The following is a 16,083-nucleotide window of genomic DNA, read 5'->3' as shown; positions in this document are numbered from 1 at the left end:
CTCTCCACAGATAGCGGCGGCAATATCCCTCCATCATCTATCGGTGATGCTACCCCTACCGGTACCGAAAATTCTGATCAGCCAACGTCTGACAACTCAGCTCGCCCAACAGGTAATCAGGCTGTTGAACTCCCGTCCAGTAGTATTACCGATAGACCTCAGACACAACGTCCCGACATTGACGCACTGATTAGACACGGTGGTTCCGTAAACGGATATCATGTTTTACCAAGACCACGCTTCAACAGCGTACAATTGCGTAGGACGATGAATCTGAGAGAAATCAACTCTAATGATTTGGCCTCATATCATAATTTTTTACACAATACCTTCAGCGATATAGTGACGTTTGTGCGAGATATTGGTGGAGACGGGTGTGTTATCAATTTATCCATGTCCGCTCCTTCTTTGAGAACTCCCATTAATACTGTTTTAACATCAGGGAGTAATTATGACGTCGGTATGTTTCTGGATCAATTTGAAAAAGTTTTACAGAGTGACGACCAGGTATTGACGGATGACTCGGTCGAGATTGATGCGAACATAGCCATTAACAGACAAGGCGGTGGTTGGGTACGTCGCAAACTCACCGATTTGGCTTGTCACGAGGTGATTAAGCGTAAAAAAATGTCGTTATTCTGCCCGTTAAACATCTCGAATAATCTATGTTTCTCCATCTGTCTCGCTCATTTTCTCAACCCCCAGTTACCCGAGAGCGAACTAGAAAGAATGGCGACCATTATCCACAACAATGCGGAGTTCTCCATCCACAATAAAATTGGACTGGACAACATAGCGACGTTCGAAACCCTGTTAGGTATCAAAATCGTCGTTTTTTGCAGACCGACCGCCGGTACGATAGAAACATTCAAAAATCAGGATGAACCTCATCCTAAAACAGTATGCCTCTATCTGCATGACGCTCATTACTACATGATACTGAATTTGACGGCATTCATAGGCGCTGATTACGTGTGTGAATTTTGTTATAAAGGTTACACAAATCGCAGAGATCATCATTGTAACTACGTATGTAACATGTGTCATGACCCCGAATGTCACAGATTCCCTAAAAAAACGGTGCACTGTCCCGATTGCCTGCGTTTCTGTAACTCCGCTTACTGCTACGAAATGCATAAAAAACCTACCCCAGATGGAGGTAATCCTCCGTGCGATGTTATAAAATATTGCAAACTATGCAACAGGCGATACACTGTTGCTAGAAAACCGCACAAATGCGCCCCTCATCGATGTGTACATTGTCACGAAGTTCTTCAACCTCTCGGTGTACATAACTGTTTCATACAGCCTCTTACACCCAAGCAACCCTCCACAAATTACATTTTCTACGATTTCGAAACTCGTTATGAAAATGGGAAACACGTCGCCAATTTTGTTTGCGCAATCACTTTTAACGGAAAGAGATTTGTAGCCGACGGCGTCGACTGCATCGCGAAGCTAATCACCCGATTCAGGCAACCCAGATATAAAGGGTACTGTTTCATTGCCCATTACGCGTCTAGATTCGACTCGTTTCTAATTCTGGAGTATTTTTGCAAAGCGGGTCTTAAGCTCGACGTCATAATGCAGGGATGTAAATTAATCTTTATGTATGATGACGCTTTTGACCAGCGGTATATTGACAGCTATGCATTTATCCCAATGGCCCTCTCAAAGATGCCTTCTGCGTTAAACCTGAGCACCGTAGAAAAAGGCTACTTCCCACATCTTTTCAACAGAGTCGAAAATGAGAGTTATGTCGGCCCCTACCCTGACAAGAAGTACTACAACTACGATAACATGTCCGATAAGGATCAGGCAAAGTTTGACGCGTGGTACGGCACAACTACTGATAAAGTGTTTAACTTTAAGAACGAGTTGTACGATTACGGCGTGAATGACGTCGTTTTGCTGCGCGAAGGGTGTATGAAATACCGCAAGGCATTCATAGAGTGCACCAAGCTCGATCCATTCGGATTCACAACGTTAGCAAGCTGTAGTATGGGAGTCTTCAAAACACACTATCTCGAAAAAGATACGCTGGCTCTGACGCATAACAATGCATACGTTCAACAGAGTAAGACGTACTCGAGCGCATCGATCGAATGGTTAGAGTTTGTAAAAAAGACTTGAAACGTCGACATTCATCATGCTTTACACCACGGCGAAGTGTCGGTCGGTCGTTATTTTTTAGACGGCTACTTTGAGCAAAATGGGACTAGGCATGGGTTGGAATACAACGGATGTTTTTACCATGGACATTCGTGTCGCTTTGAACCTCATCAGAGACACCCCCTGTCGGGTGTAACCTATGGGGTTCTCAGGAGACAGTTTGACGACAAGGTTGAAATTCTGCAGAACGCATACGGTTTACAGATGGAAGTGATCTGGGAATGCGAATGGGACAGGATGAAAAAGACTGACCCTGCTGTGATGGAATTTATGAGCACTTATTCCGCCCCAGAGAGGTTGAAGCCGCGAGAGGCGTTGTTCGGCGGACGTACGAACGCATATAAACTCTACCACAAAACGCGCGAAACTGAGAAAATAAGTTACTTGGATTTTACCAGTTTATACCCGTTTTGTCAGGCTAGAAAAAGCTATCCGATCTGTCATCCTCAAATCATTTTCAAAGATTTTGAACCTATCGAAAATTATTACGGTTTAATAAAAGCTACCGTCTACCCTCCGCGCAAATTATTGCATCCTGTTCTCCCTTACAGATGCAACGGTAAACTGATGTTCCCGTTATGTCGCACATGCGCTTGCGATCAAAACCAAACAACAAACTGCAACCACAACAACGAGGAGAGGGCGCTCGAGGGGTGTTGGGTCAGTATCGAACTTTTAAAAGCCATCGAGAAGGGGTACGTCGTCGTGAAAATAGACGAGGTATGGCACTTTCCGCAACAATCAGACACATTGTTTAGCGAATACGTAAAGACGTTTTTGCGGTTGAAACAACAAGCATCGGGGTACCCGTCAAACGTTGTCACAGACAGTGACAAAGAGACTTACATTCAGAGTTATTTTGAAAAAGAAGGGATACAACTTGATCCTGAACATATCAATCATAACCCCGCACAGAGGTCCATCAACAAATTACTGTTAAACAGCCTTTGGGGGAGGTTCTCGATGATGGAGGGGCTACCTCAAACCACGCTCGTGAACGATCCCGAACTTTTCACCAGAATAGTTTTTGGCGAAACCGAGACCATGACATATTTCACTTTTGTCTCGGACGACGTAGCGCTTTTCCAACATCGTCCTAAAAAGGGAGACGTTGTTGAGACTCGTGACATTAATGTATTTGTAGGTGCGTTTACAACCGCGCACGCTCGGTTGGAATTGTACCAACTCATGGACAAACTAGGCGACCGTCTCTTGTACTCCGACACAGACAGTGTCATTTTTGTGTCTAGGGACGGTGACTGGGAGCCACCTCTGGGTGATTATTTGGGGGAGCTGACAAATGAGATAGATGACGGTGATTATATCACAGAGTTTTGCTCCAGCGGCCCAAAATCTTACGGTTATCGCAAGGCCAAAGGTAAAGTGTGCATGAAAGCTAAGGGTATAACGTTGAACGCTAAAAATTCCCAAGCCATCTGTCTGGATAGCCTTATCGGTCTGGTTGACGGTTATGTGACTTTGTCTGATGATACGCAATACATCCTGGCTCATACTGAAAACATTGTGAGGAATAAAAAGACGCTCACTTTGCATAACAAGTCAGTCGTTAAAAGGTTTAAGGTGGTGTATAATAAGCGCAGACTTCTGTCCGACTTCACCACCCATCCTTATGGCTACTGAACCTACGATGCACAGAGGGTCCCGGGATGTTTCTGATTTTGATTTCAGACTTCAGTTCCCATTCAGTTGTGTGATAAGTGGTCCTTCAAATTCAGGGAGGAGTTATTTTGTAAAAAAACTGTTAGAAAATGGCATGAATTTGATTTCTAAAAAAATTGAAAACATTGTTTTTTTGTATGATTGCTGGCAACCATTGTACGATGAATTACTTAAATTGTATGACATTAAATTTGTGGAAGGAATTCCCCCGTGTCTGGATGATGATGATTTACTACCTGTCAGTAAAACCAGCCTACTCATTTTGGATGATTTGATGGGAGTGGCCTGTGGGAACAAGTCTGTCGAAAAGGCCTTTACGCAATTTGTGCACCACCGTAATCTCAGCGTTATATACATCACTCAAAACTTATTTGTCCAAGGTAAATCCAGCAGGACCATTAGCTTAAACACAAATTACTTAATTCTGTTTAAAAACCCGCGGGATGCCAATCAAGTGGTTGTGCTAGGACGGCAGATGTACCCCGGAAACGCCAAATACTTCATGGAGTGTTATCAAGATGCTACGAGTCAACCTTTCGGCTATCTAATGATAGACTATAAAGCAAAAACTCCTGAACAATTTCGCCTCAGAACGGGGTTGCTTTCCAACCACCAAGTGGTTTATCTCCAGAAAAAATGAAGGACGTGACAGTCGCTATGTCGGCCAGACTTTGTAAACATCTCCCGCTATTAAAACTGCTACATAAATCGACGCCTAAACAACGCCGACTTATTTTACAATCGGCATCCGACGAACTCATTTTAACATTGTGCGAAGTCGCTCTTAACATACTCTATGGCACGATTCCTATCAACCGTCAGCAGTACGAAAAACTGAAGAGGAGGAAATCGGAAATTAAATTTGTTACCAATAAAAAAATTGGTATATCTGCCAAGAAGCGCATTTTCAACCAGACTGGCGGTTTTCTTTTACCTCTCCTGAGTGTCGCTGTGCCCTTTATTTCAAGCTTAATAGCGTCTAGACAGGGCTGACGATGGAATACGCCGAGAAGATGTATTTAGTGCCTCAACACCAACTGGAAAAGCTGAGAAATGAAAATGTTCGTGAGAATATTCAACAGACCGTTGAGAACGATCTGGATACAACCATAAGAAGTATTCTAAAGAGGTCTGATTTGAATCAATACGAAAAAGCCAAACTCTATACAAACACCCTGAGCAGGTTTTTGGCACTCGTTAAACAAGGCAATCGTGAGAGTAGCGTTTTAACCCTTTCACTACCTCATTCCGAGCCCACCCATAAAGACGACCGCGGTCCTACCAACGATGGCCACAACGACAATGTGGAAGATGTCGCGACCGAAGTTCTGAAGAATGTACCATCAAGGAGCGCGAAAAATACGCGCTACATATTAGACAAAATGTCTAAAGCTAAAGAGATCAGCGATTGGAACGAGTCGGGGGAGTTTGTGTTCAAGGGTAAAGTTATACCGGGGTCACACATGTTTGATTTGATAAAAAATATCACTGCTCCGCACAAGGTACGGGATGCCCAAAGACCCGTGGGATGGACCAAGTTTCTACAAGCATTTGGGGAATTAAACATTTCATTTTCTACAGTGCCGAATCACCATGTTAGACAAACGATTAATTCTTTAAAGAGTAAACCACGCGCCGACGGCACTGAGTATGGCCCCCAAGCTAAAAAGCCAAAAAAGAAAAAATTCCCCCACTCATCGTCTTCGCGATCAGAGGATTCATCGTTTAAGTCGCATTCTTTCGATCGTGGACAGTGGTTAGAATTTTAAGGTTTCTTTATTTTGTTAATATTGGAATAACTAAATGCACTGTTCATGTACCGGATGTTTGCATGTAAAATAAAAGACAAGAGAAAGATCCCCGTTTAAGCGTTTTTATTCGTTTATATACTAAACAATCACATTGTTAATTTGATCAATCAACCACAGTCCGTAGAAGTATTACAAGATTGTACACATTGAATACGCAGACTTAATTTTTCATTACAAACATTCGGCCTTAATCTTTTCACAAAGAGCCTGACCATTTTATCATTTTTAATATAATCGTCGCTGTAGAGCCTCAGCACATTGTCATAGTCGACACCTCTGGCCATGTGGTACAGAAAAAACACACAGTGCTGTCCGCACGCATCCGATGTAAAATCTTGGACTCGTCTGGCTGAATATAGGGTGGTAGCGGAGTTGGTTGTTAGAAATGTTTTGATGGTGGGTGGAAAGAGATCACTGTCCGGAGGGTTGCCATAACTATCGAAAAAACAACTAGGTCCGTCCTCATCCAAATAAACAGCGGTCCAGTGTTCCCCCGGCATGTGGGCCGGATCCGTATTAATTATCGTCATTGCAGGTAAGTTCGTTATCGGTACCGTAGGGAGTTGATCACACGGTAGAACACCGATAAAATGCAGTTTGCACATGATTTTTTCCATGACGGCGGTGAGTTGTACCGTGTTCATTTCAATAGTAATCGACCAGAACCTGTCTGCGGTTAGAGAGCTCCACGATGCTGTCAAAAACTGCGTAAACTATTAAATTAATAGTGCGCGGCAGTGGGTTTTTGAAGCGGGCTTCGAGTCTGATGCTACCCGACTTGACGAGGGAGATGTGCTGACCGCAGTCTTCATCAGGTGTGAGGTTAAAGGCGTAAAGCGCGTATCCGTTCAGAAAATCATCGCGGTCGATAGATAACATTTGGTTTTTAAGATGTCTACCCGTTGCCATAGCCAGCTGGTAAAATTCACGTATCGCCAGCCCCGCTGCAAAATCGGGTTGCAGCGGCTTTGCAGGGAATTGCTGTCCGTCGACGTAGACTGCCAGGTACTCCAAGTCATAATGTTTAAATGCAATGGGGTTTTTCCCTTAGTTTCCAGTGAATGAATCGTTATCAACCATAGCCAGAACTAAAGATTTTGGCAGTGTTCCTAAAAACAAATTTTCTTGATTTGAAACACGGCTGCCGGCCGGTATGGAGAAATTTTTTAGGCCTACCCTGTCTATAGGGTACTTGGCCGTGGCCCCGAGTAAGGCCTGCGCGTGTCCTAGTCTAACGGATGGTGATACGGACACTTTCTTGACAAACAGTGACGCAGTCATGATTTTTAATTTGTAAGCGGGGTCACCAGTTTTCATCAGACAGAATTCATCCTTGCCTCTGATCATGCGAATTTTTTCTTGAAAGAAAATGTCGCTGTGAATCGGCGCAAGTAGCTCGACAGTCTTGCTTTCGCTTGTGTATCGAGCTCTTTTTGTCAAGCCGGCGTTAGCGCCCGCGGGATCCGCCACGTCCATCTGACTGGCTGTATCTTTGTAAAACAGCCCCGCGGAGAAGAGTGATTCCAGCGCATCTTTACCATAATTAATGAGGCTCTCGATTATGGCCCGGTATGGATAGGTACTCGAACTCTGAGATATCAGCCGATCACCAAGACTGACGTCGACTTGCGAAAATATAGTTGCTCCGGGGTAATTTATTAGACCGACCTTTGCGTCGTCCGCTAGGTCGCTGCCATCAGGGGCTGTGATTTTAAGCCGTAGATACACCAAGGTGTTATTTAGGTCCAAATAATCCTCGCCGGTTCCGGCGATAAAAAACTCCAACGGAGCAGAGTCCGATATAGCCGATAATGTAGGAACTTCTAAATAGCTGTTTTTCTCAATAACAGTTTGCGTTAGCGGGACCGTGAATAGGTCCAATTCAGACTTGATGCACTCGCCTGACATGCGGTGTAGTAAGGCCATGTTAGAAAATGGTTCGCTTAACTGATACGTTACGCTTCACAGACTTCTTACGCTTTCTACTACCGACTGCTAACTTCTTGAAGGAACGGGCTGTTTTCTTCTTTTTTGTCACGGTACGACCACGCCTCCTTATACCTGGAGGTTTAGATAGACTCTTTCGTGCCATTACCATCAAGCCTGATCCGCCTTGCGGTTTAGAGTCGTCGTTATTTGATCTCGACAGAGCGTTCGAGACTACGTCTGTCACTATATTTTTGGCGGCCGATTTTAGGTGAGGTTTGGCAATGCTGAACCCTCTTTTCAGAAATGGTATGGCCATCCTAAACAAACCTCTGAACAATCCACCAAGACTGGCCCCATACATAACTCCACCCCCTGCGCATCCTGGCAGACCTCCGCCGGCCTGATTTCGGTAATAATTGACATATTCCGCAGCGTTCGTCTCACGGGGGTTATAATAATTCATTTTAAATAATAGAATGTTTTGACGGTTTAAAGTGAAGTTTTACAACAACTTTTCCATAAGAAAATGGTATTTCGCAGTTATGATCGTCCTTCAATTCCACGACAATGTCCGTGATGAGCTCCTTGTTGACCGGTACGTAATGAGGTTTGTCGTATCTAACACTAACCGTTTCCTTGTTTTCACCCGATATATGTACGCATCTCAAAAGGGGGACGTGCGAATCCCCGACGGCCTGATATTGGATAATGTCTGTGTAAACGTAGATCGTATAGAGACCCGCGTTAATATCAGCCTGATAAGGGGCGTATGTATTAACACTCGTTGTAAAATCAGCTTCAGCATGGTAGTCCTCACGTCCGAGAGGATCATCCGGCTTCACCCCTAAAATAGTGGCAAGTTTTCCATAGAACCCTACCGCTATGTTACGTATTGCCACTAGATACACCTTGTTTCTCAATTCATCATAACGCAGTTCTCCGTTCTTTGCAAGAACCTTATTTACCTCAAGGATTACATCGTAAATGGTCGCGTAGTATCCACCATTTATTTTTAATTCCTTCCTTACAGTAGCCCCCGATATTTTTCTAATCTTTTTCTTTTCCCCCGGTTTATCTCCTTCCTTTGCCGTCGGGAGTGGGGCCTTGTAAAGCGTGAAACCCCCATCCTTATCACTTAAGGTGTACCAACTTTTAGGATATTCAATTTCAGCAAGCGCAACATCCCATTTTCCTTTCAAGTTGATGGTTGTAGATAGCCTCGTTCTGTAACTAGATATACGGTTTTCAGGATAGACGTCCAAAGATGCGTTGCACAGCAACGTAACATAGAAACCTTGATCTTCCATGATAGTAGCCTTTACATGAATGAACCGATCCGTAATGAGTTTACACGTTTTAAGGCTTTTGCAAATCCACCAGAGTTTATTTGTCAATATAGCTATTAAATTTCGACGGCCATCCTAACCATTTCACTAAAACGAGCGTAGACCTCCCCTGTTTTTTCTCCCCTAAAACCTTTTCCACCTTAAACGACTTGTTTTTGCTCACAATGATCTTTTGTAGCTCTTTTTCATAAAAAACTCCGTCGATGATCTCACCGTCATAATCAGATAGTCTGTAGACAGGTGGTTGACGAGGAATGCATGCGGATATTGTGAAAAATTCCTCCGTGTAGTTCTGCTCATACCCTTTGGCGAATGGCCCTCTCACTTTAGAGATCCTAACAAGATCTCCAACTTTATATTTAAATAAAACCTTTTCATTCTTCTTTATATCACCGTACAAGTTTTGAAACACACTCGCCTCATTTTCTTTGTTGACATCCAAAGGTCGCATCCTAATACTCCGGTGATAACTGCTGTTGTACCCCTCCATAATATCTTGTAAAACATCTATGTACCGGTGGGAGTTTGTGGCCGTTAAAAATCTCCACATACGTCTTTTTAATGTTCGATTAAAACGCTCCACGACGCTAGCTTTCAAATCCATAGCCGTTGCGAAATGAGTGATGTTATGCTTTTTCATTAAGTCTTGAAAACGCTTGTTAAAAAATTCCGTCCCCTGATCAGTCTGTAATTTCTGCGGTACACGTCGCTCTTTGAGTATAGACTCAAACGCCTTAGTGACCTCTGCACCGCTTTTATTCTTTAGTACACAACACCACGCATACTTGCTAAATACATCGATGCAAGTCAACAAATATTTATTATTATCATTATCCTTGGAATACGCAGTCATATCAACGAGATCCGCTTGGAACTGCGCGTCGATACCATAAACCACAACTCTATTGCGTTTGTATTTCACAGGCGCGGTTCTGTGTAATGTGTAAGCGTCCTCACCGGCAAGCCAATCTGAAACCTCTTTATCGCTTAGACGGACGCCACTATCCTTAAAGACCGCGTCTTTTAGGCGTTTTTTCCCCCCTAATGATCCGGGGTTGGAAGGTGTATAATAAGCATCTTTCATGAGCTCTGCCATGTTATCGGCTCAACCTTTTGCAAAAGAATAAGACAAAGGCTGGTATGCGTTAAACTTTTTATTAAAAAAACGTTACAGGATATATGATAGGATATATGATAATGACAACTATCTCAAAGTAATAAAACAAGAAGATATACATGATAGGATATATGATAGCTATCTCCGAGTAATAAGACAATAAAATAAGAAAGACAAGGTATTACATGCAGAGTATGAAGAGTAAAATTTTGTTAGATACACTCTAACCAGAAAAGAAATTCACGACATGTCTTTAAATCACAATCTAAGAAATGATCAACCGCTGTTTCAATAAAAGGATTTACATCGAAATCAGCATCTTTTAACACCAACTCCTCACAAACATCAGTTACAAAGGCACAGATACATGTGATGTCGGCAAAACGCAACTCTGCTTCACACACTATATCCAGAACATTTCTTAAAACAGAAAGCGGTTCATCGTTATTGGCACATTCGGTGATCATTTTACCCCATGTACATATTACTCCTCGAGCATTTTTCATTACTTTCTTGAGATTCTTTACACGCTTATCTTCATCATCATCATCATCATCTTCTTCTTCTTCATCATCAGAATTTGAAAATATGATCACTTCTTCCAGCAATCTCTCGAGTTCTCTTCTGTAATGTTCTTTGAACATATTTCCCATAAAATCTTTTAGGCTATATACCAGACCCATGTTGTTAGTGTCGGTGGTGCTGCTGACGGTTTCTTGGTTACTCTCCATCCGTAAGGGGTTTACCCGACCAGATATCGACCGCGTCGTAGACTGCTTTCTTGCACGATTCGTCCACAAGCTCGTCCCTGATTGCTTGCAGCCTGCTGCCGATGTACGGCTCTTCTTTTAATTCATGCAGAATAGCTCAGGTTGTTCCTTGAATCCGTTGAGGGTGCGACTTTAGTCCGCAGCGTTGTAGCGCGTGAGCGATAGCGCGGCGAAGGCTGGGTTTAAACAGCTTGCGGGTCAGTTCGTCAAAGTGAGTATCGAAGAAAAATGTAGGTGGTTCAAACAGGCAGGAGTGTTGGAGCTGGCTGGGGTGATCAATGGCACAGCCCTCACAGTCTTCCTTCAACTTGTTGCTGATGATGTGCTGCAGCAGCGCTGCGATCGTGGCTTTCACGGTCTTGAATCCGATATCGGTAAAGCAGCCGTCTGTCACGTCAAAATCCTGTTTAGTAGCGAAAGGTGTGTCGGCGTAGAGTTCCGTCAGGAAGGAGAGGTTGCGGTATCCGAGCTCTGTGCAGAATTTATCCAACCATTCTTTCGAAGTGTCCGTTGCAGAAGTGTTTTCTGTTAGAACATGATCCGTAGCATTATCATCAGGATGATCGAGATCGCATTTGTATGAGTTGATGAAGCAGTGAAAATAAAAATGTGAAAAGAAATAAGATTTTAATAAATATTAATGTGCGTGAATAAATCCAACCTGTGACCAATTTAAGTTTCACTTCCATGATCCGTAACCGGCAGATGAGCATCTTACGGCAGGGATTAAATCTTCAACAATGTCTGGGATAAAGTGTACAATTGGATGCACTTTGAAATGGTAAAAGATGATCAAAAAAACGTATGATGCAAGTTGTGCCAACAGCTCATGTCCCACTCAACAACGACAAACACTGCGGTGCTTCTGCCGGCCAACAAGCTGACTATAGCGTGCTATTTGAAAAGACTCAAACAGACACAGGCAGATCGCGTGAAAGACTGGATATTTGTCTCTTAATCAGGTATGGTAGCTACAAGTGATGTCAAACTATTTAAGCCGGATGTAATTTGATTTTGGAAGCTGTTCATGTTTAGCCAAAAAGACTGCCACTCCAGTTTAGTGTTTATTGTCTCTGCAGTTAAAAAGACAAGTTGACAATTCTAGCTATACTTTCGTTGTTTTAATAATTTCTTTAATTTTAATTTATTTATTGAGCACTCTGGGTTATCTAATTTAACTATTTCTGGCTTGTGTTTTGAATATATGTTCCCCTGCACTTCAGGCATTTTGCAGTTTGACTTGATCATATTTCATTTTTTTAATTAGGCTATTTTCATTTATTAGAACAGTATATTCTGTTCTAATTCAATTCTGTAAATTAATGTTTGATAAAAGAATTATAATTTATTATGATAATCAATGTTGCGCTGTAGATTAGTTAAAGCTTGCTCGCACAGACAATTTAGCCGATGTAATTTGATTTGCCGACATATGAAATGTATATCTGCAGTTATTAATATATATATTTTAAAGTTTATTGATCCAAAATGTTTTTATTTATTTTCTTCTATATCTTTGAGAGTGTTCTGTACATCGTGGCTGTGAATGTTTATCCACATTGCCTTTCATTTGTTTAAAAAATATAAAATCATTGTCAGTTTCATCTATCACTTGACAGGCAGTTTGGTCGGTTTATAGAAAGATGTTTCTCTGTGCTGTGTGTGAAAGAAAATAAAAGTTGTCTTAAGCTGCAGGTAGACTATAGCCAGGTCTTTATTTTCCGTGTCCCGTTCCATCTCGTGCACAGTTCAACGTGCGAACCTTTCAAAGCCTGTGCACACTCTCTAGTGGACTACTTGATTTGACTATCAGTCGAATATAGGCAATCTGATTCGAATCAGATTCGACTATGTAAATCCGTAGTCAAGGACACCCCTAATCAGCACTAGAGAAAACAGTGATGTCATCGTCCAGCTCTGTTCTGTTTGCATACAATGTTGTCAATGCAGGCAGATCAAAAAACTTTGTTGAATATTAAGTGTCCCCAACTAAGCAAGCCAAAGGTGACAGCAGAAAAAAACCAAACTCCATCAGGTGACATCAGATGACAAACAGGTGATTAAAAAAATGGAGAAAAAAAAAAACCTTGGGAGAAACCAGGCTCAGTCAGGGGCCAGTACTCCTCTGGCCATCAGCGAACAGTACATGATTATGATTCAGGCAGCGTTACAGGTCATAAGTCCAATAGGGATTGCAACAGTCAAAATATTTGGTCCAGTTCCATATAGTTGAAGAATGTATTCATCACACCAGTATAAGAACGATTTGTTGGGAATCTGTGCCACTGGCTGTCGTATCGATGAGGCCTTCACAGGGGATGATCTAGTTGACTCAGTCTCTGCTGACACTTAAGGGCTGCATTGTCGTTGTGTCTAGGCAAAGGTCCTCCATCTGATCTGGATACGGCCCGGGTCCGTCTGACTACGGTAAACCTCAGGATAAATAGAGAGACTAATATTAGCGTAGATGCCATTCTTCTTCTGATGTAAGAAGTACATCTGGTGTTACAGAAAGTGTTCACGGTTATGGCTGACCTAATTTATACAGCCTAACAATCCTTTAATGGATTTGAAAATATAAATTGATAATGTGTTCTGTGTTATGTGTATGCTAGGTTCAAAAGTGCTATGCTGAGTCCTGCTTCCCAGGATGCCCATCTCTATGATCTGGTCTCAGTTGATTACTGAAAGTTTGCAGTCCCTTTTTCTTGATGCCTCCCCTGGAGGCAAGTGCATTAAGAGACACTGTTTAGGTAACAGACAGGTTGCTGGCCAGACTTGGCTATTACTAAAGTAGGACCAGCTATCGACCAGGACATAATAGCGTTTGACATTTGTCACAGCCATTCTTTGGCATGCACTGCCCTCAGGTTACACATGTAACCATGGTTCCCTGAGAACAGGGAACGAGACACTGCGTCTCCCTGCCATGCCTCGGGGGCCGTCTGCTGAACAGTCCCTTCAGACGTTAAGGGGATGACTTGTTCTCTAGGTGCCCCTTATGTGCATTCGGGTCGCACTTAGTAGAGATGTCATAGGCTGTCATCGACCAACAGAATTGTCGTGATTTGATAGCGTTTCAGACACGGCAGAGGCGTTAGACGCAGTGTCTTGTTCCCTGTTCGCAGGGAACCATGGTTGTATGCGTAACCTGAGATGTTATCGTTATTGTACAAAAATGTGAATTTGTGAAAAATGTGATGTCATTTGCAAGCATATTACATGTTCAGTCTCTAGGCATGTAGTGTTTCTTTAAAAAAGCGACATTGCCAGCTACTGGCCTGGCAGCAGTATACAGTGTTTTTAAGTTGTTTCCACAGATCTGTGTGAATGGGAATTATTTTGTAAAATTTTGCAAAAAAAAAAAAAAAAAAATGCAAATATCTTTTTTAGGAGATTGTTGTTGGGTACATGAAGTCTGAATTTATTTGCCATCAATCAAAACTATTTCACAGTGTGTTTGGTAATTAATAAATCATACAGGAAACAGCTGATTCTGTGTCTCTTGTTATTTGATTTAGGTATTTTCACAGCCCCACAGAAAGGAGCGTACATGTTCAGAGTCTCTGCATTTGGTAATGGAGGAACTGCAGCAACTGTCTTCATTGTTAAGAATGGACAGCAGATGGTTATAGTACATGTTAATCAGCCTCAATATGACTTAAGCTCCTCCAATGGAGTTGCGTTGATCCTGGAGGTTGGAGATGTTGTTTATGTGAGGCTTGTGGCTGGTAGGAGGTTATTTGATAACGAGAACAACCACAACACTTTCAGTGGTTATCTACTGTTTCCCTTAAGATAACAGGAGGTTTGCAGAATGTGATTCCAATAATTCATAATGTGATTGCAAAAATTCCTAACCTTCAGTGCATGATTTAAGATGAGATGATACAGTGATAGTATATTAAAAGCACATTTTAGTTCATATTTCATGGTGTGTAAAAATAACACATCTAAATACATCTAAGTGTACTAAGTTGAGTACACTTAGATGTTTCTTAAGATTATCTTTAAAAAGAAGAATTTTTTGTATATTAAATACAAAATTAGTGTGCAAAATTAAAATTATTAAAATGTGCTTTTCACCTGGGGAATGAAGATGAATTAATTACATTTTATTCATATTTGCTGGTTTTCTACATAAAACTTGGTGAACTGATTTCATTGTGTGGCATTAGGACTTTTTGAACAGGATTCTGTGATAACCGTGATCATTTTGGTCACTATCATCATGAAATGAAATTTTCTCACCTGAGAAGACAAAAGAATCACATAATAATGACCTGAAATTACTTGCATAATAATGAGGCCTTTCAGTCAGGTAGGCTGTGAAAAAAACCCTCTGTGATGGTGTATATCAAACATACAGAAAAAACAGCAATACTGTGAAATAGTTTTACAATTTCAAATAATGGTATTATATACTTTAAAATATAGCCTAATGTATTTCTGTGATGCAAAGTGTTGGAACAATTATGTTACCTCTGTGGCATTTCATATAGGCTTTTAGCTTAAAAGCATGCACATTTGGAGAAATATTGATGGATTCTCATATGTTTGTCAATTTTCTATACAGAGGAATAATATTTCTTCAATATTTATTGTCATATAACGACCGCGTCGTAGACTGCTTTCTTGCACGATTCGTCCACAAGCTCGTCCCTGATTGCTTGCAGCCTGCTGCCGATGTACGGCTCTTCTTTTAATTCATGCAGAATAGCTCCGGTTGTTCCTTGAATCCGTTGAGGGTGCGACTTTAGTCCGCAGCGTTGTAGCGCGTGAGCGATAGCGCGGCGAAGGCTGGGTTTAAACAGCTTGCGGGTCAGTTCGTCAAAGTGAGTATCGAAGAAAAATGTAGGTGGTTCAAACAGGCAGGAGTGTTGGAGCTGGCTGGGGTGATCAATGGCACAGCCCTCACAGTCTTCCTTCAACTTGTTGCTGATGATGTGCTGCAGCAGCGCTGCGATCGTGGCTTTCACGGTCTTGAATCCGATATCGGTAAAGCAGCCGTCTGTCACGTCAAAATCCTGTTTAGTAGCGAAAGGTGTGTCGGCGTAGAGTTCCGTCAGGAAGGAGAGGTTGCGGTATCCGAGCTCTGTGCAGAATTTATCCAACCATTCTTTCGAAGTGTCCGTTGCAGAAGTGTTTTCTGTTAGAACATGATCCGTAGCATTATCATCAGGATGATCGAGATCGCATTTGTATGAGTTGATGAAGCAGTGAAAATAAAAATGTGAAAAGAAATAAGATTTTAATAA

The 16,083-nt window shown here is 42.0% G+C and overlaps 1 protein-coding gene across 6 annotated transcripts in view; it reads left to right on the top strand.

Moving 5' to 3' along the window:
- Nucleotides 1-16,083, top strand: part of LOC137024869 (complement C1q-like protein 4) — a 65,116-nt gene that overhangs the window by 35,432 nt on the left and 13,601 nt on the right. For 3 of the 6 annotated variants that reach the window (XR_010895782.1, XR_010895783.1, XM_067392808.1), the window contains exon 4: nucleotides 11-112. The exons of 1 other annotated variant lie outside the window; for it this stretch is intronic. Coding sequence is in view for 3 of the 5 variants with exons in the window: in XM_067392808.1 (XP_067248909.1) it covers nucleotides 11-112 (102 nt within the window). In the remaining 2 variants the exon portion in view is untranslated. Of the gene's footprint in view, nucleotides 1-10; nucleotides 113-14,346; nucleotides 14,778-16,083 lie in introns of those variants that run through there. 2 more of the 6 variants (XM_067392806.1, XM_067392807.1) reach the window with 2 other exon arrangements.

Source organism: Chanodichthys erythropterus, chromosome 8 (genome assembly GCF_024489055.1).
Source record: "Chanodichthys erythropterus isolate Z2021 chromosome 8, ASM2448905v1, whole genome shotgun sequence".
NCBI lineage: Eukaryota > Metazoa > Chordata > Actinopteri > Cypriniformes > Xenocyprididae > Chanodichthys > Chanodichthys erythropterus.
This window is presented reverse-complemented; position numbering and strand designations above follow the sequence as displayed.